Source organism: Orbicella franksi, chromosome 6 (genome assembly GCF_964199315.1).
Source record: "Orbicella franksi chromosome 6, jaOrbFran1.1, whole genome shotgun sequence".
Classification (NCBI taxonomy): domain Eukaryota; kingdom Metazoa; phylum Cnidaria; class Anthozoa; order Scleractinia; family Merulinidae; genus Orbicella; species Orbicella franksi.
In genome coordinates, this window is record NC_138150.1 from 8,849,156 (window position 1) to 8,873,721 (window position 24,566).

The window sequence follows — 24,566 nt, forward strand, 5'->3', positions numbered from 1 at the left end:
AATTTGATATCTAGGTAGTTTTTTGTCCGTCTCGAAATAAATTTTTGCTAAACAGTCTTCAAATGTCATTTTTCAACGAACTTCACAATGATTTTTGGGCGAGGTGATTCAAGAGTTTCTCGAGACATGAGAAAGACGAAATGACAAATGGATCAAATAAGCGACAAAATGATGTTTCATTCCGAAATGGATTTTGAAGTCTAGCAAAGTGACCGTTAAATACCGTTTTAACTATCCGAGTGAAATTTTCTATCCAATCGAGTTTGATCCTCAACTGTTTGTAGCTTGTCATTTCATATCTTTCTCTGTCAGACGATAATATAAATGGTACCCTTCGGATCAGTTGCACAGGGGTAAGAACTCTCTTGCCAATTAAAATCCAACATTGTCCCCCCCGCAAAATTGCCCAATTTCGATGGTTTATAACCCATTTAAGTTAATTCGAAATAAGTTATATTTTCTCTTCCGATGCGACCGTTCGCTCCGTTCTCTTTTCCCGTGCAACAACTAAAATGTAAACACCACAAAATAATCAATATCTGGTAGCACAAAGATGTTTATTCCTAAATAACGAAAAATATCTTCGGCCGATTCAGTGAATTTTATGAACTCGTCAAGTGAAAACAATGTCGGAATAATCCACGGTGAAAATTTAAATCTCTTGTTCAAAAGCTTTATTTTTACTCTTTCTTTGCTTTTTTTTTTATTCTGTTTTGAACAAAGCTTACGAAACTAAAATGCTTACATACTTCTGTTGGACGTCCAGAAATTTAATTTAAACGTTAGAAATGACAAATCAGTAAAGAAGAACAAATATGTTTTGCAAAGGCGCCACGAAAAGTTTGTATGTCAAGGCATATTTTTAATATCAATTCGTATGCAAATATTATCGTCGTTGGTAACATTTGATTTGTTGATGGTCTTTCTAGCTAGTTTTGGTTATGATTGTTACAAAATTGTTGGCAGCCTTTTAAATCTTGAAACCAATTAGTGCAATAGCTAATTTTAAATGTGTTCATTGTGTAGTACTCAGTGCTCGCGAAAGGTTCATTTTGAAGACAATTGTTGAAAGACAAAAGATGGCAGAATCGAAGTTGATTCGCAAATGTTAAGGCATTTACAAAATTAGGTTTTATTTCCGCGATCCTTACGTATCTCTTTCCTACTTAAAAGCTGAAAATATCAACTCTCCTTAACGAGTGTCTTACTTGGTCTTAACTGTAGTTCTGAGAATTTGGTAGCACGTCGAGACAATACGTCCTTGTTGATAATTTTGTTTATCACTCTCGCTATACCTTTTTACAACACCTTTTATAAACCAGATATTGATCTTTAAAGCCTAAACTTTTAATATCAAGAGGTTAAACTAACGTTGATCTCAATCTTTAAGGTGGCACTTTCAAAAATTGAGAATTGTGTAGTATGTCCAATAACCTGAAGATATTTTCAATTTATTTTCAGTAGCTGTGGTACAATGATATGCAAGAGAAGCTTCGATTTGCAGCAAAAGATAACAATCTCGGTAATTACAATTAAGATTTTGAATGCAGTTTGTAATCTCTAAGAAATTTCCCTTTACCCTTCCAAATTCATAAAGTATCCAAAACATTTTTATTACCGTTGAGAAATCTTCGGAAGTCCTCGGATATCTTCAAGTGATCTCCGGAATTCTATCGTCGGCGATCTTCGGAATACCTCGGATGGCTGTCGGCAGCCGTTAGAAATTCTCGCTGCGATTTACAATAGACTTTTTGGCCAGAGTCGATATTTGTTTTTGAGAGTGTTTCAGAATGTTGAACATGTTTGCAAATAATTGCATAATGCAGTTGTGTGTTCATGTGATTAATTCAGATGACCATCCGTACTCGTTCAAGAATAATTTTCATTGTCCTGGCATTTTTCTGCTTTATTACAAGAAGTTTAAGGCTTTACTCCTTGAATTTAATGTTTGAAGATAAATTTGATAGCAGCAAGACAATTTAAATTTGCTACAGAATAATTTCTTAATTTTGTTCCAAATTTTTTTTTTTCTGTTTCACGCTACAGGCATGCAGTCCTATTATATTTCTAGCAAAAAAAAATTAGGAAGATTTTACAGTAATTTCGGACGAAAACTGTCCGAAAATAAAACAGTCCGAAATTTGAAGTGTCCGAAACATTTACAGTACAGTAAAAGACTTTACAGTAGCTCCAAAGCTTTAAGTTTCGTTTAAAGAACGATCGAACTCTTGTTGAGACACTGGTTGAGGTACGTAAGAATTTGTGTTATTATTTGCTCGTCTAAAACCTCCACAGAAGCTGATTTCAGAATAATTTGCGTTTTGTAGGCGTAAATTTATTTAAGTTATGTTTCAGCGAAGTGTCCGAAATGCGATAAAAAGTGTTTGAATTAAAACGTCCGAAATTTTTGGGAATGTAATCTCCTTTTACATGAAAAAAACATTGAATTTAACTTGGAGGTCATTTTCGATCTGAAGAGAGTAAAATGTTGTGCGATAACTATGAATCTAGCAAGACAATTTATTCGTTGTACAGTGAATTTCGTTGTTGCCTAATATATACTTTTTTGTTGTCGTACAGGCCATTTAAATCTCCTTTGCCTACAAAATCCTACCCAATGTTACATTACTTCGTCGATTCTGAGATAGAACGTACGCGTTTTAATCACCAAAAACAAAAAAAAAAGGTGTTGTCAAAAAATGACAGTGCCACCGTAAAAACTCAACGTTGCTTGTCCACTTTAAATATTTCCTGAAATAATGTCGACCAAAATGGTGGCTACCAAAATCGAGATCGTATTAATTACGACCGGAGGTTAATTAGCTATTGTAAAACATATATCAGTCGTTCGAAACAAATAAATACCACGACTTTTTTCTACTAGAGAAAAAAAAACCCGACAACTAATCCTTACGTAACGTAAGCTTCAAATATTTTTACATTGCCACCATTTTGATCGAAAGTTATGAAATTACAATTCTTAGCTCTTTTCATCTCCAATGTACATGTTAACCATTTGAACTCCTCGTGAACTTCAACCTCTTCTTTCGTAATCGCCGGGTTATACCAGTGAATTTCACCTGCACCGTTAGGCCATTTGTTCTCGGGAAAAATGTATTTCCAAGATACACTGTTACTACAAGGGCAAGCAGCGACCAAAGTTCGTACGAGCCGGCTGCACGTGGTAACGGTTTTCAACTTTCCGGGCCGAGTAACACGCAACGAGAAGAACCGTAAATATCAAACACGTTCAGCTCAAGTATCTTGCGCAAAAATTATTTCTTAATTAACCCTTCACTGACTGAAACAATTCATCTCAGTGACTGCGGAACTATGCTTATCTGGTTTATGAGCGAAGCGTTGTGTAGCAATTGCGAGCGAAGCTTTAGGAAGGTAGAAATTGTTCCGTTAGGTGAAGAGCAAAAAAATTAAAACGTACACTCACGATTAATATTTGTATACTTGTATCTCGTCCTGCTTTATCTTCTTCGAAGGAAAAACGTGGCCAGATCCGAAATCACCAAGAACACATAAATCCACGTCTTCACACTATGACCGTGTTTGGTTTGACGCAAATTCCACAAGTAGTCATGAATATTGATTACAAACTAGAACCAAAAGAACAAAACATCGCCGCATATTTCCACGACTTGGATTTTAATTCTTATACAAAACTTTTGTATCACTTGAAAAAAATTGATTTCCCTCCAGATCTTTGCATTTTTAGGCTTTACTAAGACAATAACAGTTGAAGTTAAATACATTTGTAAAGACACGGCCGCTATATTTCGTTAAATAAACCTTTTCTGATAATCGTATTGGTCGACTTTTGCAGGTTTTTAAATATCCTGTGTAAATTAAGACCTGGTGGCCTACGAATTAAAGCTTACAATTAGGTACAAGCTAGAAATAATTAGAAAAAGAAGGCACTACTTTAATCAAACCGTTCTTTGACGTTTGCTAAATGTTTGACTTTATCACTTTTAATTGTAGTCATTTAATAAAGGGCATTAAAACAAAATCGAGGTATTTCCGTTAAAAATCGTGGGTTCCCTGGTGGGTTCCCACCTATGTACCCCTTACATTCACAAACTCACGGGCTTTTAATCATTCTTTCACCGTGCACTATCTTGTGCATTTCCTCTTACCTTTCTCTTTCCGTTTCTCCTTCTAATCCCCGCGCTTTCCGTCACACGCAAAGAAGAAATCTAGGGAGAGTCTTATATCGTAGCCGCTTGTAAAACTGTTACTAAAAACAATGACTTCCCCCCTTTTGTTCTGTCGCTGTTAAAAGTCTAACCATTCCCCTCCCTTGAGCCGTCTGTTCCCTCTTTCCTCCGCAGAGGTTCGACACATTCCTCATAGAAATCCTTGCGCCTGCATTCATATATCTCAGCGGATTCTCCCCAGAGGAGAGAGGCCTGTTCCTCTTAGTTGGCTGGGTGGCTCTGGTGAAATTGATATAACTGGCTAGTTTTTTGGACTAAGATAATTACTAATTCAACACCAATTTCCTTCCAGAAAGAAAGAAACTGATGCCCGTCGATTACAGCAGCTACAGAGAATTAAGAGTAAAATTCTGACCAGGAAGTGGCAACAAATGTTCGGAAGACTCAATGAATTTCTCTCCATAGGAGTTTGAAACTTCCTTAATATGTTTTGGCACTGTAAACGAACAGTTTTCGTAAGATTTACACAGTGTTGTCTTCTAGAAGGAAACCAGCACGGAATTATCGAAAATTTTGTAATTCTCTTTGCTCGCGCCATTACTATAGCCACGTCGAAAGCTCGTGCTGGTTCTGTTTGTATCGAGCTTTGGAAGTGGGGCGTTAAGTGTGCGCTATCTTATAAGTTGTTTCTAAAACAACATATTTTGGGTGTGTTCCTTTGGGGAGCCTTGGATCAGGAGCAGGATCAGTGATCCAAGATAACTCAGATCATGGTACATCAAAGGCACCGATGAATCCACTCTGGCCACGGAATCATCGGTTCCTTTGATACACCATGTTGGATCCTTGATCCTGATCATGATCCCGATCACATCAAAGCCACGCACACGCTTTATGTCATTTTCATTTACTTTTTGCAATCGATCTCATCATCAGGTGTGGGAAACCGAACTTGGTCCGCTTAACAGAGATGAAGGGGTTGAGAGGTAGTCTGCGCATGTGAACGCAGACGTATTTCCGGCTGTCGCTTGTGACAGCCGGAAATACTACCCGAGAGGTAGCCGTTTGATATTAGCAACCGGGTGAGAGGTCTATATGGAAGAATCTTGACCTCGGTCGTGATTACATAGCTCGATGTTCTCACCACTTTCGCTCTGTGCTCACGAACTCGAATTCCACCCCACCCCGCCTTGTTAATAAGAACTTAATAAAGCGATCATCCCTTCACGAGATCAGTGACCTCTTTCGTTCTGTCCCAACACGTAGTTTGGCATTGTTTTTATTCTGTTAAAAGGCTACGACTTTTAGGTTCGGCCTCTTTCGAAGACAAAAGAGAAGAGTGTTACTGCTTGGCTAAATTGAAGAGTGTTCGTAAACACAAGGAAATTTCTCGCAGCATCGATAAGGCATTGACGTCACTTTTACAATAATCTCAACAAATTAAACACTTAAACTACCTCGTTACCAGGCTCTCTCTCCTTTGCCTCTCTTGTCCTCAACAACTCAACCACATGGGAGCCAAAGGAGAAAGAGCCTGGGATCGAGGTTGACATTTCAATGGACTTTTTGGTTTAGCCAAAACAACGGCAAACTTTCTTTTGTAATTGCTTTTAATGTTTCCTATCGCACACAGCTTGAAAGTCTTCTTTTCCTTTACATAAACATAAATAGTGTAAAATAGTCATCTTTGTTAAACTAGTAAAATAGTCATTTCGCAACTTATTTTACTTCAAAACGATTTCATTTGAATCAGTTGGTAAATTAATTATAGAAACTTACACACAACCGACAAAGACCGAAGACCGTCAAAGGTTCATTTTACAATCGTAGGGCGAAAAAATTCTGCTCTTCTTAAAGATATTTTTCTTCAACTCTAGGAATGGCTGTTTTTTAAGACAAATGCAAAGACGTGAGTTGTATTCTTAAAGGACTATTTACACCACTTCAATTTAATAATTTTTGGCTAAGACATATTTATCATTTATATCTCTATTAGCATGTTATCGTATAATAAACGTGTTGAGCAACGACGTTAATTTTTACTCGAGATACGCCGTTCTATAAATACAAGAAAGACGAAAGACGTTCTTTTCTTGTGGTAGAGTTTATGTTTGTACGTGAACTTGCAACTATTTATTCCTATATGTCTTATACTCATGCTTGCGTTGCTACGCCTACATCTGTGTTTAAGCTAATCATGTGAGTCACGACTTCATTAGAATTGTGACAAATCTAACCCAGGTGACAAAAACTGGGCCCAATTTTCAACTCAGAATTTATAAATACAAGAAAACACCATTTTTTTTTTTTTTCGTACAAATTCCTTTTCCGAATTTTAAAAATATTTTTCATTTAAATATACAATTATAAATTCTAAAACGACTGCTATAGCTCAGTGATGGGTGTTTTTCTGGAGGATCCTTGGGACAATCTGAAAAGTTCGTCTTTTATAGATTTGATGAGAGGTTGTGGCGATTGTCCTAACGATGCTCCCCGCTGGTCAAGAGTACCGCTGGCTGACATGTTTAACACTGTGTCGTGAGGTGGCGCGGCTTGAAGATGAGACAGAAAACTGGTGTCCTTCGGAGGACTGGTGCTTAGAGCTCCTGGATAACTTGCCTAAAAAAGAACAGAAGAAAAGAAACATTATGCAAATTGTAAGGTAAAGAAGCGACTTGGAGTGTGCTACTCCTCCCTGGATGGGATGCTAGCCCATCACAGGGTTACCCCACCACCCCTCCCTCCCTTAGAGCCACTGTGAGAGCCACTGTGGTTAGAGCCACTGTGAGAGTAAAGTGTCTTGCCCAAGAATTGCAACGACGACATGCTTGCCTATCTTACAAGGTGCGTGAACAAAATCATTGGTGTATAGTCACAACATTCCCGAATTTTCCTTTTCCTGTGAAAGTTGGCAATTCATAGGAGTTCATAACAAGAAGAGTCCACCGTCATCTGGGTTCTGGCTCAACAAATTCGTTAGCAGGTTATTTATAGAACGACATTTCGCTGGCGTTAGAGCGGCGAGTTGCAGAGTGGATCGTGAAAGTCAAGAGGTGCGCTTGAACTTACTTGAGCCAAATCAGGATAAAGAGTTTCCATGGAGTCTTCAGCAGCATACGGGCTCCAGACCAGGCCACCCTGAAATAACGCAACAGCAACATTAAAATTAAAACTCGCGGAGATTGCAACAAAACAGGACCTTCGACAACACCACAGATTCTGCAAGGAGTGGTATAACACATTAAAGCTTACCAAACTTCAACTTCTAATTTTTCCCACTGATTATAAAACACTTATTTAACTCAAGTTCGCAGATTTTCGAGGTACACGTCACTTTCATCATTGTTTTCATCAAACTGCTCTCTGTTACTGGGTGAAAGTTTATAGAACTGTCCATCAACTACTTTAGATTGACAGGCTTTTATATAAACATGGTATAGCTACACCAAGAGTACCATTCTGAACACAAAATACTACGGTTATCACATGCATTAAATCGTCTCTCTTCTATTTTCTGACTTAGTTTAAAAGAAGCCAATTAGTTTCACCTCCACTTTGATTGATTTTATTTCTATCAGCAATCATTATTTTAGTCTCGTAAATGCTGGCGGTTTGGCGGAGTTGATGTCTAGGGGGGCGGGGGGCGGAGGGCAAAATGGTAAAGCTCTAACCGTCAGCTTTGTGACCTTCGCCGCGGAGTTCTTTACCTTAACGAGCTTCAAATTGATAAATAGCAAAATGATATTACTTCGAAAGGGGAAAAGACTTAAAATTAACGTCACTTTCAAGAATCGTTGCCTTTGGAATTTTGCAGGTGTGTTTGTTAAGCTACTGGGCCGTTCCTTACCATGTCATCTCTTTGCTGTTGTACCGGTGTTACATATACATTCTGACCACTGGGATCTTTGTACGAATACGTTGGAGGTGGCGCCCGCTGGTTTAAAATCCTGTAGATACAAGAAAACAGATGACGATCAGCATGGAATTGAACTTGACCTCGCTGTAACCAAATGTTTATTTACCCTCTACACATAGGAATCAGTTAAGCACGCTAAGATTCGATAACAATGCAGTCTCACCGTTGTCTGTCTGCTGGATCCCAGACCACAATCGGATCACGCGTGACAATCGGTCTCGCAGGGGGACGGCCTGGGTAACCTGGCATGCCTAAAGGAGTTTGAGGCATTCCTACTGGGTAGCCAGGCATTGTCGGCTGAACGCGCCTGCGTTGTCGTGGTGTTGGTTCAGTAGCTCGGCCATGCGCCGGGGGTGGTTCTGGCAAGGCAGGCTGACCTCCAATGTACCTAATGGAAAGCGTTTGATTGGATTAAATATCACTCATTATCAAGCCAAGTGTCTCTAGCAATCAAAGGCGATTGGCTTAGTACGAGCTTTCAAGGTTGAGGAAGTTCTTTTCAATTGTCAGGTATTGTTCATGTATACCAATGCTCGGTTGCCTTGTGAACGATTTGTACACAAAATAACACCTGAAGTGTGGAGTGTGGAGTGTGGAAAACGTTTCTGAAGCTTTTTTGACACTCGCATAGGAGGTTGCCTGCGAACACATTTGGCATCGACAAAATCGTTCCATGACCAAAGGCCTCACCTTGGAATAACGGCCTGCCGAAGAGGAGTCGTAGGGTATCCCTCGGGATGCGCCTCAGGATGCGCCGCGGGATACGGTGCGGGTTGTCCCTCGGGTTCTTTGTCAAATTTCTTTGAGAATTGTGGTCCAAACAAGGAGAACGCGTCATCTAGCATTGCATGCATTCGTCGACGTGTTTCATCCATGTCAATTTCGGATTCGTCGCTGGAAGCGTTGGAAACCGTATCAGATTTATCGCGTTTCTTGTCACGGTCCTGAAATGTAACACAACATCTTTCAGCTAAAATAGACTCAAAAAGCTGCTTCGTGATTATTTTCCATCCTCTGGTTACGAAAGCTGTACGAACCGATCAAATCTATTTACGCATTATTGAAATATCTACGATCTTGACGCTAAATCAAAATTGAAACTGAGCAAAAAATTCACTTTCTCCGCTCTGCGGTTCAACTTCGATTATGATAGGACGTGAAAAATGAAAACTGTAACACCACACATTACACGCCCAAAAAGTCGACAGTTTTCAAACTATATCGCGACGACTTCTATCTTAGTTTGATGCAAACAAAGAAAAAAACTGGGAAACAGGGGTTACCCTGGAATGGGACAACTCCTGGCTTTTATTGGTTAGTTTACTTTTATCGAAATGATCGTAGTTCCTACCCGTGTGCTAGTTGAAGACGCGGTTTTTGGACTCTTGAGTTTACGATAGCTCTTGAGGTGTGGCACTCCTTCTTCGTCTGTAGCCACGGAGCTGCTTGGAGGACGCCTTCTTCGGGGCTTTCGCTTCTTCCCTCTACAAAAGAAAATAGTTTCTTTATATAGAATAACATTCTTTAAACTGGGCCATAAAGTAATGTTAAGACACAATGAGAGAGAACAGAACTTGTAGACCGCCCACCCCATCCCCTCCCTGAAAGGTGGCAAGTGGAAGGGAGCTAATTTTGGCCACGGTTTTGGATCTGCAAATGATTAACAGAGAAAAAAGTTTTGTTTCTAGTTAAGCACGATGCGCTGGCTTTTTTCCTTTTTAAAATAACTATGCACCTCAACAGAGTGCAAAAACACAGCGAGCTTACTCAGGTAAGACATTCAAAAGAAAATTGCTCGGGGGCAGAAAGGAATCAAATAAATCTACTCACGTAATCACTCGCTCAGCATCTTCCTCTTCGAGAACATCGTCAAAATCGTGCTGAGCTCTGCGCCAGGCTCTCCTTTCGGCTGGAACAGGATAACCTGGGCGGTGAGAAGCATTGCGCTTTCTGTCACGCAGTCGCTGTTTATTCTTCTGTCGTTCAAGGTCCGCTCTCTGCTCCAACTCTCTCTTTGTAGCTTTTCCTTTTCTCCGGCCTCGTGTTGAGTCATCTTCAGAAGGTGGCTACGCATGGAAATAGCAAATTAACACAAGAAAAAACTAAGCAGGAGATTGCAGTGTTTCTCGCAATGAATTTCGCCTTAATATTATAGGGCCACGCCCTTGGTAGCAACTTCTGTGAAGTTCGTAGTACTAGTAGTTAGAGCAATATTTAAATCTTCTTTAAAGCATCAAGACATTACCAAGCATAAAGGCAATAAGAAAAAGGAAAATCGTCAACTAGTAAGATATATTCAACAATTTCTCAAGACGACAATGAAGTAGAAAAACTAAAAGTATTGCTTCATGTTACAGTAAAGGGGTATCAACATAATAATACTTTACCTCTACTTTCACTCCAATGAGAGATGTCTGCTTCGCATTTAACGGGGGTAGGCTTGGCGCTGGATGCACCGATGAGCGGAACCGCACAGGGGGGTACCGTGGGGGACCACTAGCCTCGCTCATAACAGCAACAGTGGGCACTTGAGCTGCTGAATGTCTAGTCTGAAAGAGACAGACAAGAAGGAGGTTAATATCTTAAGATTAGGTGAGACGACGGTCACTTTCGCATTGATTGGTCACCATGGTTTCGAGGCTGCAATTTTGATAACTTCAGTTTTCTTGACGGTATGCTAAGCCACTTGGCCTACAAAACGCTAAATAAACTAGTCGAGCTTTGTATGTTGCCGCTGTTTTGTGTTGTGCCTTTGATTTTTTTTCTCCGAGACACTTCGTTTCTAATCAATACCTGTTCAGGTCGTGGTACACTTTCGGGTTCAGACTCGGATTCGCCCTCGGAGAGCTCACTGTCTTCTTCGCTGTCAAGTTCGGACGGCTCCACAGGTCTTTGTGGCTTGGCAGGAGTCTTCCTAGAGGCTGCTGGTGGTTTTGCAGTGATTCTCTCCCTTGTTAACGCCTCTGTACTTCTCGGAGGAGTGACAGATACCACGCTTTCGTCCTCGTCTCCTTCTTCCTCTTCTTCTTCTTCATCGTATGCGGGATTTTCCCTGGCACGAAAAATAAGAAATCGACGCCACTAAAGGAAATATTTTCCAGAATATCACACAGTCACACAACCTATATGGCCCTGCAGTAATATATGGTTTGTTTGAAGCAATATCCGAATTAAGAACCGCGAGATATAGCCTTTAGGTAGCTATGAATTCTCAACGAAGAGCGCACAGTCTATCTCTTGATATCACCAAAAAAATCTGTGAAAATACATTGAAAATACCTAAGCTCTCTCACGGGTGATATTTGCCTGTGCGCGTACTTCCTTAAAACTTCTGGCAAACGATTGGTCGATAAACAGCGCTACTGAGGCCAATAACGGATAACAGAATAAGTTATCAAATAACACGACTCGCACCCGCCAATGGTAAATAGCCACTGCAGTGTTATTTTGTGGACATTTTTGACCCAGATACTACATGTAATTCCAACTGTTCTACTTACTGTCTCTGTTCTCTGACGGGAGGTTTCTGTATTGGTCTCTTTTGAACCTTCCTTCGCAGTGATGTCTCGCGCTTCACTGGTAAAGGAGCTGCTTCTTCATCATCATTAACGGAGGGAGGGGATCTGGACATGAAAGCCGTTGTCTTCGTACCTGACACTCCTGGCTCGGTGTACCGAGCTACGTCAAACCCTTGAACCGGCTGAAAAGCAAGAAAAAAACCTCAAAAACTGCTTACCAACGTATTACATTAGCCCACTTCCGAGTTGCCTTAGGCCTCTCTATCAAACCGAGGCCTGGTGCACAACTATTCATATAAAAATGAGTTTCATTTGCAACTGAATGAAATCTCATTTTCATATGAAAGGATGGGCACCAAGACTCGCTTTGAGAAAGAGGCTAAAGGTAATTCGGAAATGACCTATTCAACGTGTATTCTTAAAACGAATGTCCTTTTTGGTGCTGGGGGGTGGGGGGTGGCAAGTCTTTGCAAAATGACTGCAAGTTCAATTAACATGGTGACGTGAATTGATTGTCAATATAGCATCTCTGTAATGATGAAAAGTCATCTTCGTAGTCATATTCGTTGTAAATAAATCTGTTGCGAGGCGTGTGTTGAAGGTTTGTGCACTTACCTTTCTCTTGTTAGTTTCCAACATTCTAATCGTGTCTGGCTCGACCTTAGATTTCGGAGCACCTTTCTTCCATCGCCACCAAATCAGCAATATGATAACGATGATGAGTATGATCGGGCCGATAACCGCTGGAATAATCCACCACTTGATCGGCGTTGCAGCAACAGTTGGCGTCAATTCTGTCGGAACTGTTGGCACAAATGCTTGTCTTGGCGCGGAAAGAACCTGCAAAATAGGTGCCTTAGATTAGATTTACAGTTCGGACAAAAATATAAAGTCGTAATTACATTTCTGCATCGAAACTGCAAGGTTGACTAGAGCGAGTCAACTTTCGTGTACAAAATGTCATTTGATATGCAAAATTACATCGAATTCCAGCGAAATAGAAAAATAGTTTTTCACAAAGATAGCAAAACACCAAAGAGGTAACAAAGAAAAAAATCGGAATAACGATGGTTAAGAGGATTGAAAAGGATTACAAAAGAACTTCTAATTATTTCAGGATACGCCATTCGTCGCGTTACTTCTTTCTCTTTATTGTTTGAAAACGTTTTCTAACTTCTTGGCCTTAAGAGAACCTTAATTCTTTGAAAACATGTAGTTCTTTAGCCGTTGATGTGCATGGTCGGGAACATAACCTATTGGCCCATAGTAGAGATTTGACTGTAGCTGACTATAGAGTAAATCGTACCGCGTAAGGACTGGTAACTGTGGTCATTTCACTGGTGCTGAGTCGATTCATAATCGATACCACATAACTGGCATTCGCCACTTTTCCTACATCATACACGAAGAAGGTAACGTCAGCCTCCGACACGCTAGAGTCTGTTTTTCTGACAATGTCCTCAATCTGGCGAGAAAAAAGAATTGATATCAGGCGACTGTACTTTGAACTCTTTGGCAAGAGGTCAAGTCATTATGTCTTTACTGATGACAAAATACCGTTAAACTTAACATGACCCGCCTAGATTAGCTCAGCTATCCGCGCGGGGCATGTTATAATTGTAATTTTAATTTGTAAAGGTAATCATACGGTTTCGACTTCAATTTGGAATTAATTTGCACGAGTGAGTTTTTCAAAAAGCTGAAATTGCACGAGCCGCTTCGGCGAGTGCAATTTCAGCTTTTTGAAAAACTCACTCGTGCAAATTAACTCCAAATTGAACGAGAAAAACCGTATGATTACTTATTAATAACATAAACATGAAAAAATTCGCGCGGAGGAAGTGCCGGAAGATCTTTCTTGAAGCCATTTTTTCTCATTTGAGAAAACTTTTTTCAAAGTTTCAGCACAAAATTTTCATCATCATTTTACGTGATATCATTTTCTTAGAAAAGTTGCTATTTTCTTTCAGTCAATCATAATCCAGAATTTCGATGTGTAATTTGCACTGGTGTTACACTTTTTGCACTGATGTTACACTTTTTGCACTGGTGTTACACTTGAACTGCACTGCTCTTAGCCAATCAGAATCGAGTAATTTTTTCATGTGTATTATTAGATAACAAATAAAATGTATGTATGTATGTATGTATGTATGTATGTAAACTTACAGTCACCCTAGTACTTCCACTTCGCTTCTTCCTACGTGAGTTTCTCTGGCCTTTGGCTTTCTGGTACAACTCGACAAGTTTGTCCGCTAAGTCGCTTCTGAACGTGGCGTTACTTAGATCCTGATTTTCTGGTACACTGATCCCTATGATGACGTTATCAGCTTCCGAGGCCGTTAGGGAGTCTGGGATATAAACCTGGACTAAAACCTGTCGAAAGAACGAGACGAGAATCAAGCTGAAATCCAGTCGCGCAAGGTTTGCTTCTTTTGTCACAACCGAAGGATAACTCGGAAGGTCTCGAGTTCCACCACTCTATTCGTTTTTGTAGTTTCCGTTGACACTTAAAAACGAGCACTCAAAACGCTAAGTAAAACATCACATTCTCTCTCAACGTGCTTGGGGGCAAAGAAAGTACCATACTACATATAATCACTGTACTGTCCAATGTAAACTCTACCTGAACTTTAAGCTCTGCAGTGAGTAGGTTGAGGTTGGGAACTTTGAACGTTTCCACGACATCGCTCGCGTTTACTGCCTGGTCGCCAACGGAGATATAAAACTCCAGGTACACAATTTCATTCGGTTCATGAAGGATGGTATTGATCTAAAATTGGCAATGCACTCTGATCAGTATTAAAACAAACAAAACAGGGCTACGCTTCTAAAGAATGATAAGATCAGGTCAGTGTCTTGATATCGAAGGAAATTAGGATAGAAGAAAAGGCTTCTGTCTGGCTAATTGCGAACTCGGGTGTGGTCTAAGATCATACAAGACTTACACTGGCTGTTACTGTGGCTGTCAGCTGCTTCTGGTCCTTGTAATACGCAGCCAGATTGTCTTCCAGTCTCTTCTTATTTTCTGCAATGGAGACGTTGTTACTGGCCGAGTCCCGGATTAGCAAGGACACCAGTACATTTGCTGGAAGCGGTGGGGTTGTTGGCACAACCAGTGCTTCTGGTAAGCTGACAACCTAACAAAATACATCAAAAAATTGGTTTCATGTTTCATGTGTTTCAAGCGACTAGTTTTAACAACGGCACATTAAAACCATTTCCCATTTTTGCAGTCTGTCCAAAAGAAGACAATATTTCCGACAAATTACAGGAGGTATTTCCAAAATTGACACACTTACTTCTAAATTTATGAACGATCCCAGCTGGGCTTTGGATAACTTCTGGTAGTTTTGAGCAGCTTCGGGGGCTGGCACGCGTTGACCATCTTGCGTGATAAAAAATGTCACATTTACGTCTCCTTCATTGTTTAAAAGCTTTATGGTGTCAATCTGTTGGGAGAAGGCAAAACGTTATGAACGACCAAACAAGCTCGTGTTGTTCGTGAACAACAGCTTACATTCGATTTCAACAGTTTATATCAAGGCTCGTGCTTGAGGAGTCAATATCATTCGCAGATTTGTTACCAGGAGCTGCAAGTATTTCTGCTTCTTGCGAAGTTTCACTTAATTTGAAAGCTGTTAGCTCAAAACAGAATCGTCTCAAATTGTATGACTTTGACCTTTAAGAACGGCCGCAATGGAACTAATTGTGGGAGCAATGGAATTAATCATTGATACAATTAGCACAGAAAACAAATTCTTGAGGAGCTTTGACAGGGTAATTTACCATAAACACCACTGGTGTTTTTTGGAATCAAAATATTACTGCTGTTAATAGTGATAGCTAGCTAGCAGCTTCACACGAAGGAATCTGTAACCTGCGAAAAGGAACAACCCCAAATAAAAACACTGTGGTACTTACAGTTGCATTGATTTCTGGTGTCGCTCTCTTCCTCCTTCTACGAGACAACTGGGCAAAGCGATAAGCATTTGCGAGCTTTTCTTCCAGGTCTGTTTTAAATTTCTCCGACTGGATATCTGTATCTGTAGGCACTTTTAAGATTGCTTCTATTAATAGAGAAGGATCTGGAGGTTGGGTTGAAGGGACAGTCACAGAACTTGATACCTCTTTGGAAACTGTTGCTGTTGGCGAAATCACTTGACTAGTGGGTATTTGCGTAGACGGCACACGAGTGGACGTAGATAAAGATGTGTCTTTCACACTGGGCACTGTAGTGACCGCAATGTTGCTAAATGACTTTTGAATCCTTGATGAGGAAACACTTAGGCTTTGACTTTCAGTCATTTCAGTTGACCTGACTGTAAGTGTCGATGATACCATAACTGGAAGCGAAGTGGTCGAGTTAACCACAGGTATAGTTGAGCTGATTATGACAGTGGACGAGCTCGCGCTTGGCTTTACCGTGACATTTACCTGCAACGCAGTAGACAGAACTTGGGAAAACTGTGACCGTGTGGTATTAACGTCAAAGGTAGGCTGTAGAACTACTGAGCTGGTATTCAGTGCTGCCGATGGTGATACTTGAATGACAGTGGTATTCAATGACTGGGTTACAATTGACAATACACGTGTGGAGCTCGCGTTAACTAAAGCCATCGATGATGCGTTAACTGAAACTGTGGATGACACGATAATGGAAGCCGTAGAAGACATGTTGACAGGAGGTGTGGATACCAAACTGGGCTGCACAGTCCTGGTGGTGTACACAACATAGCAGATTCCAAGACTTGAGATGGTCACTAGAGGAGGTCGATAAACACGAGAGCTTGAAGAGACTTCCACAGATGAACTGACTGCAGTCTGTTGTACCTTGCTGCTTTGTACGGCTGAGGGTGATGGTCGAGTTAGTACAGAACTTGAAACTGCCTGACTCGATTGATCGGTGGTTGGGCTTGACAATGGGGGCGACGATGAAGGACTTGGTGAACTTGTTATCTCACTGGAGCCATGCAGAGTAGTTGACACCACAGAAATATTTGCTAAAGGAGAGCTACTAACGGTTGATGAAGAAGTAACACTACTAATGTTAGTTTGTTGTGGAGATGAAGAAAGAACAGTTATGCTTGATTCACCAGGTGGCTGAATGACACTTGATGAGACTGAAGATGGAGAAGGAACGACAACCACAAAAGAGGAACTCATATCTGGTAAACGACGTGAGGTGGATGCTGTTACACTTGCACTTCTTATCAATGTAGATGCCTGGTTCATGCTTGTGGTGGATTGAGCCGAACTTGAAGCACTGTCACTCAAAATAGCAGACGATGACATCAAATCTTGGGAAGATGTTGAAGGTGACTTTCTATTGTCAACAAATGTGAATGACACGACCACATCTGAAGAGGGGCTCTTTACACTTGACGGCACACTTGAAACTGCATGAGGTAAAGTTGAAGTGCTATTTCCAAGCACTGCCGATGCGGATGGTTCCAGGTCCGAGGAGGATGTTGAAGGTAAAGTCCCATTATCCACAAACGAAGACGAGATTACAACAGCCACTGAAGAGCTTTGTACCCTTGATGACTCACTTACAACTGACAGAGGTAAAGTTGAAGTACTGTTACCCAACGCCACAGAGGACGTCACTATGCCACGTGATAATGAAGAAGATGATGTAACCTTGGTGCTGAGCACAACACTAGTTGGTGATGGCGTCATTGTACCCACAACATTTGTTTCAGACAAATTAACATGGGCAGTCGTGCTTTTAACAGCTTCTGACGCTTGTAATACGGAGCTTTCCTTGCCTGAAGATGACATAAGCACACTATGAGACTGCGTACGAGTTCCACCAGGCGTTAGGTCCACATGTAAGGTAGCTGATGATGGGCTTTGTGTAACAGAACCAGTATGACTCCTTGTGACGTTAGCTTGTTGCGACGGTAATAAATGAAAACTGCTTGTTGCGCTCCCTGTTGCCATAACAACTGCCGATGAAACACCCGTGGTATCAACAGTGAGCATTGGTTCTGAAGCAGAGCTGGTGCTCAGTAAACCTGAAGGACGCACAACAATTGAAGTGGAGTTTCCCTGCGGCATTGAAAAAGATAAACTTGTTAGCAAGGCAAGTGTTGAAGAATGAACAACTGAAGTTGTGCTGTTTGTATCACCAACTGCTCGTTTCTTTCGGCGCCTTTTACTAGGTAATGATCCGGATGACGAGGCCACCATTGAAGACGGAGATGATGATAGGTTTCCCACAGCAGACGATCTACTGTCTGCCTGTGAAAATGAACTTGACAGAGCAACGTGAATACTGCTGCTAGCTTGAGCACTACCCACACCTGTTTGAGATGGTGTTACAGACAAAGACAGTACCATTGACGAGTGAGGTTCTCCAACGCTAGTACTCACACTAGACGGCATATGGATACTGGAAGATGAGAACGACTGTGCGCTGGAAGCAGACGTTTTGTTCTCTGCTTGTGAAAATGAACTTAACTCAGCAACTTGGGTTCTGGTGCTAGTTGGGCTTCCATTCTGAGAACTCACAACACTCCCTTTGGATACTACTGTTGATGGTGTCAACATTGCTAGACTAGCACTCGGTGATGTCTGAATGCTTGTGGATGAGACTTTCTCTGCACTAGAAGCGGACGAATCCACTAGTGCCATCGTATTGGACTGGACAACAGAAGAGTTCTGTGAATGAATAACACTTTCAACTGAGGCGCTAGCTTTGGTTGTTTCAGTACCACGCAAACTCACTTGTGAAGACACCGCTGTAAAAGTTCTGTCTTGACTTACTGTTGTCATTGAGCTCAGTAATACAGAAGGAGAGGAAATACTACTTGTCACAGTTTTGTCAGCAGCAAAAGAAAGATTTCCACTCGTGGTCGCAGATGACATCAAAGAGATTCTTGTGCTATTCATCATTAACACATCGGAAGATTCCAAAGCATTTGTAAATTGTGATGAACTTGTCACAACATGACTTTCACTTGAAGTTCCAGAAAGGATTATTGTTAGTGTCTCAGATGAAGCGCTGGTTTGGACGATACTTGCAATCTTTGTTGGCAAAATAGATCCACTAGGGGATTGTGTGGTTACTGGTTTGCTATCACTGGAGATGACTAGCGAGACTGAGCTAACAGCCTCAGTAGAACTGACACTTTGAGAAGGAAGCGATTCGGCAAGAGTGGAGACAAATGCCGTCGACTCAGCTGAGCTTCTAGACATAACAGAAGAACTTCTAGGAGTGGATTGAAGACTCTCATGTTTAGTGGTGGCTTGTGTAATAATTGATGACGAAGTAGCAGTGATAGAAGGTGTGGTCACATTCTGCATCTTTGAAATACTAGCACTGCCAACTATTGGAGTGAAGCTATCAGACAAAGTCATTGTACTAGAGACCGAAGCCTTGCTTGTCAGGGATGTACTCTGCAATTCCAACACTGAGGAGGTGACACGAGGAATGGCTAATGTACCAGACAGTGATGGTGTAGATTGCACTTTAGTTGAAAGTATGCCTGTTTGAAATGTACTGACATCACTGGTATTCCTTCTGTTGCCTACGATACTACTGGACATAGATGGCATCACAGATGCTATACTCAGACTGTCTGTCTGTACAACTGTACTCGTGGCTGTAACCATCGCCTTTGTGACTGCTTCAGATGACAAAAGAGATACTTTACTTGACTCGCGTTTCAATGTTGATGAGGGTGTGATCAAGCTACTGTCTGCCGAGACTCCCACCATGCTGGTTGAGGATGTTAGCGCAACAGCTGAACCAACCACCTGGCTCTGTGTTTCACTAGCTTGGGTTGGCATGGAAATGGTATGTGTTAATGTCACTGAAGGCAATCCTGACTGCATTCTGGAAGCACTTGCAAAGTCTAACGTTATCTTAGGGGTGGTTGATGTTGATAAAGCTGCACTGTGATTAGCAGTTGCCACAGGAAAAACAGTCTTTTCCACCACATAATAGATGTAACAAGGAGTAGAATAAGAAGTAACTATAAACCCTTCATCTGTAGATGTCTTGATTGGAGTGACAGATGCCACTGCAGATGTCACTGTTTCGACAGATGACCTGGAGGGCATTACTGTTTCCAATGTGAGAGTGAATCCACCAGTCAAGCTTGATCGACTAGATCCTGAGAACAACAATCTTGATGATGCCACAGATGGTGCTGAGCTTGGACTTTCGCCCATAGCTGTTGGCGTGGGTGATATGATTCCTTCTGTTACTGAGCTTGAAGAAGCCACTGGTAATACCAGCTGACTTGATGATACTGCTAACGCACTTGACACTAGGGTTGATTCTTTCCCTGAGGTTGTTGCTATGGGAGACAAAACTCCAATACTTGACACTGTGGCTGATGTTGATTGAATTGTGGTATTTTGGGAGACCATGACACTTGATCCTTCACCTACAGCTGTAGTTACGGAGGATTCAAGTCCTACACCAACTGAACTTAAATTAGGTGCTGATGAAGTTTGTGAAGGAACAGTAGCAGATGGCAACAAGCCAGATGTTTTCACTGCAGTTTCATTAAGACTTGGAACACCTGAAGGTGAGACAGCTGATGAGTTGGTAACAGATCTTGTTTGGCTGACGAGTCCCATTGAGCTTGAAAATGATGAAGATTGGCCGGCAAAATTCACAGTAGAGCTACTGCTTTGCAACGCTGATAGAAGTGTAGAATCACCAGTATGTGTGGCAGATATTGTCGTCTTTATAGGTAAGACAGTTGTTGGCATTACAGTAGCATTAACTGTCTGAGCACTGGAATTCAAAGTCAATGCAACAGGATCACCTGCACTGAACATTTCACTTTCTGTGACTAACTTTGCAGTTGTACTTGCTAGGATTGTACGAGTTGAAAAGCTTTCAGCGGCAGTTTTTGAAGCGTTAGTTAACATGTTACTAGTTAAGGGACTTGTTGCCAATGTTCTGTTTGTTGCTATGGCAATTGAACTTGATGAAACCATCAGAGAGTTCACCAGTTGAGGAGACGATGATCCTGCTATTGATGGACTGGGCAATTCTGTTGAAGAACCATTAACAGTCAATGTGTGAGACGGCTGGCTTTGACTAGAAATTGATTTTCCTATTGCAGATGATGAGTGTGTCGACAACAATGTTCTTGTAGCGCTAACAACATTTGATAGGTTCGCTGCTGAAGAAACAACAGAGGTCAGATATGACATGGATGTTGATGTACTACCCTGCTGCAATGAAGGAGACATGTCAGATGTTTGCAGTTGTTGAGATGAGGAAGCTGATGTCCTCGTGTTACTTAATATAAAAGCGCTTGAACTTTTTAGATTAAGAAATGAGGAAGATACTGATGAAGTATTTATAGAATGATTTGAACTAACAGTACTCAAGACAACATCAGTGCTAGTTTGACTAACACCAACATTTTGGGAACTTATTAAAGAAACTGTTGTTCCTTGACTATTGAACGTCCTTGTTCCTGAAATGGACAAAGCTGAAGTCTCTGTTTTTGTAATGCTGTTGCTGAACAGCAAACTTGAAGTGGCATCACTTGCCAGTTCCACAGGTGAAGTGGCATTATTTGCTGTGAAATTAAAAATTTTAAAAAAATGTCAGTTTAAGACACTGTTGACGGTGTTTACTGTTACTGAAAAATCCTGCTTTATGGACACCCACTTAATATGGGCTGCCTTATCATTACAAATGGTGGTATATCAGACGTCATAAATCCATACATGTACACGTAGGAGAATCAGTCAATACAGCCATATACAGCACTGTCATTAACGTTTGAGTGACCTGTAGCCTTGTTCTCCACACCCATAGTAAATTTGTTACTCTGTGAGTAAATTCTATCAACAACAGGCAATTTCACCCATACAATCAAGGGAAAATGAAGCATACTCACCCATGACAGGTGTTATGGGTTACGGCCCTTAATGGCAGCTCTCATATATGTCAATGTGGTCCCCACGATGGTCTCCCGTGACAAACATCTGATTGAATTTTGCATGTATAATGTACATGTATGTATATGAACAGTGTCCACACCAGATCAGTGTGCATACATGTATGTGTTCTTGCATACACAGGTTTTGTACATGCATGGACAAGAAATTCTGGTGTGATTATCAATAAGGCACCCATTTAAGCAAGCATTCATTAAGCCGGACCGAAATGACATATAACATGCAAATCTATAAAGTCTCTTATTAATAATCAAAATTCAATAACAGGTCAAATAGGAAACTTCTACTTTCTTTTGTTCATTGCAAGTACAAAACGTACAACGTAACTAGCAGCTACATGATCAAGATCGAAAAGGATTACAGAGCGGAAGTTGGAGTATTACTTGTGCAGTTTACTGGACAATGTGTCATCATAATTAACAAGTCAGGAACCCAAAGTCATGCACAGCATAAATTGCAGTGTTATTTAACACCAATGGAGCAGAATTGAGAACATTGACAGGAATTTAGCAAAAATGAGCCAAAGGCAATCATTTCCCACATTGCTCAACTGTCCTCCAAATAACCAGGGAAAGAGGTGGGGGAGAGGGGGGGGGGGGTGGTGGGGTGATAGCTATAATTTGTCTACATGGCCTTGGTTTGTTTTGTTTTTTTTACACCTTACATGCATGACTTAGATTTAACATGCAAGAAGCAATATAAAATTAACCATGGGCTCTGAACATATCTTACAAAACACTGATTGCTTTTTAACTCATCAGGCAAATGTGTGGAAAATGTAAACTGCATCATAATTTGCCACATCAACTGCAAATTGCAACACATTAAATGCTCAGCACTGGAGCTGTACTTCAAGCAAATGTCCGATTTACATAAGGAACTTTCATAAAGCTTCTGATGAAACATGTCAGTTATCTGAAATGCTCTTAAAACTGTGTATTACGTTTCACTTTCTTGTGTTCAAAACTTAACAGCAACTAGACCTGCATCAGGATCATACAAACTTAAAGACTGTCGTCACAACTGGGCGGCGAAAAAAACTTTGAAATCCACTTGCCCAGTGGGCCAGTAATTTTCAGTTTTCACTTGCCCCCACTTAAATATTACTAGCCGACGTGGCAGCGAGTATGGCAATCAGAGGACAAAAGTGAACAAAGTATGCCTGGATGAATGCTAACTAATCCATGCTTTCAACTCAATGGTTACTAATCCTCCAGTCTTAAGTTCCGAAATAGCTTCTGACTGGAAATTATCATTTATCAAGCTAACATTTTCATTCAGACAGATTCACAAGACTACTGATGTTAATTTCACTTGCCCATCAGGCCACAGAACTTCTCTTTTCACTTGCTCAAGAGCACAATTTACTTGCCCTAGGCAATCAGACCTGGGTTTATTTTTTCTGCTCTGCATAATTTAAAAAAACCCAACTCTTTATAAATTTTCCATTTCAGTCTCAAAGTTGAAGTTACGTGTATTCTGCATGGTGAATTAAGTTAACATTGAACATATGTTATTAGTAGCTTCGCTCAAACAACTGACACATATTTCAGAAAGAAAACATGAAATGGAAATTTTTAAACTCAATTATCACTTCATTTATTGAAAATCCTTCGGGACTACTGCAGCAATTAGTTCTCAATTGTTTCCCAACACTTCAAAACAATATGAGGACAATGTGAAGATTTCAAATTTTTGGCATAGCAACTTTAATATAACAGTATTCCAGAAGTTCATTAAAAAGTTGGCAAACTCTAGAATCTGTCTATTTGACCTTAAATACTTATGTATATCAGGATCATTACGCAACTGAAGAATCATCTAGAATTGAAACCTTGTGCTGTTGAATGACTTACGAAAACAAAGAAATTTGAATTTGAATTTCCGTACAGCTTAAGATACTAACAAATATCTTTAGAAGCTATAAAGTGCAAACTTGATCTTCAGATTTTCAGGTTGTTTTAATTTATCTTTTGTAGCTCTTAGCTACACAGATTTTTGAAATTCCATGATTTTAGGGTTAATTATAAAGCGGCTAAAAAATCTAAAGCAAATAAAATTTCAATTGGTAGTACCGAACTCTAACGAGCTTATATAGCTCACAGAATCAAGTTATGCGTGATCCGTCTGGCTGGACTGTCTCGTATTGAGCTTTTATAAGTAGAAAGCTTGAAACCATTAGATAGCGATCTATTCTGCCAAGGTGCTCCACGCGTTGCAATTAAAAATATACGCATGGGAGGTCATAGCTTTCTGGCAAATAACATTTGCAAATCAACGTGGTTCTTTCCGTTCGCGATGTCACGTCCGAGAAAGCGATGACAACCAAACAGGAATGACATAGGCCTATATTTCACGAATGAAGCACTGACCTAACTTAGATATAAAATATTAAAACAGTAACTACAAATATGAACAGGCAAATGTGGTTCAAGAACGTTTATAGTATTCGTGTACTCGTAAAATAATAAAGCATCTAAGCTTATATTGGCTAATTTGCAATAAAAGCGTAAAATGGATAACGAATCTTACCATATGTTGATGATAATTCTGCTGTCGAAACACCACCATTTGTCCTAGATGATATACTTTGGATTCTTGTGAACAGCGTACTCGACGATATACTTGGCAACACACTTGAAGCGAAGCCTGAACTAAGAACAGAGCTTGAACTGGTTGCGTCCAATTTCGCCGCAAACAAAACAACTAACACGGCAAAACCTCTCCATAACAGGTCCATACGAATCCTTATTTCGCTCGTAAACTGCCACATTACGTTTGACTTTTTATCCGGTTCATCTGGATTGGTAGTACAGCTATTCGTTCACTTGGAAATTAAATATGATCGTTGCTTTCAGGCTGTTTTGCGACCGCCATTTCCATAATTCCATGACAACCATGCTCTGTTGCATGCCGAAAATAGCCCGACGAGGTCATGTGATCTTTTCCGATATCTAGTTCAAAAGTGATTTATCGTATATGTTCCTTTGTGCCGTATCAGTCCCATATTACTATATTTCGGTA

General features: G+C 40.5%; 2 protein-coding genes across 2 annotated transcripts in view; one reads left to right on the top strand and one right to left on the bottom strand.

The window, feature by feature from the left end:
• Positions 1 to 24,566, top strand: part of LOC145491160 (uncharacterized) — a 66,514-nt gene that overhangs the window by 18,047 nt on the left and 23,901 nt on the right. The gene's annotated exons all lie outside the window — the stretch shown is intronic.
• LOC145491110 (uncharacterized) lies at positions 4,534 to 24,444 on the bottom strand. The gene is made up of 18 exons (XM_081470253.1): positions 24,075 to 24,444; positions 15,528 to 21,157; positions 14,906 to 15,055; positions 14,552 to 14,743; positions 14,230 to 14,376; positions 13,773 to 13,979; positions 12,910 to 13,068; positions 12,219 to 12,443; positions 11,586 to 11,785; positions 10,879 to 11,137; positions 10,473 to 10,634; positions 9,916 to 10,151; positions 9,437 to 9,569; positions 8,776 to 9,029; positions 8,249 to 8,473; positions 8,017 to 8,116; positions 7,239 to 7,307; positions 4,534 to 6,788 (listed from the first exon to the last, which is right to left on the bottom strand). The coding sequence occupies exons 1-18, from the start codon at positions 24,313 to 24,315 to the stop codon at positions 6,555 to 6,557; spliced, it is 8,823 nt and encodes a 2,940-aa protein (XP_081326379.1). The 5' UTR covers positions 24,316 to 24,444; the 3' UTR covers positions 4,534 to 6,554.

Excerpts from the sequence above, each read along its gene's own strand:
- LOC145491110 (XM_081470253.1), bottom strand. The coding sequence starts at position 24,315 with ATGTGGCAGTTTACGAGCGAAATAAGGATTCGTATGGACCTGTTATGG. Across the intron at positions 14,377-14,551 it reads CAGCCACAGTAACAGCCAGT|ATCAATACCATCCTTCATGA; the intron begins GTAAGTCTTGTA and ends TGCCAATTTTAG. Across the intron at positions 13,069-13,772 it reads GTGGAAGTACTAGGGTGACT|ATTGAGGACATTGTCAGAAA; the intron begins GTAAGTTTACAT and ends TTTTCTCGCCAG.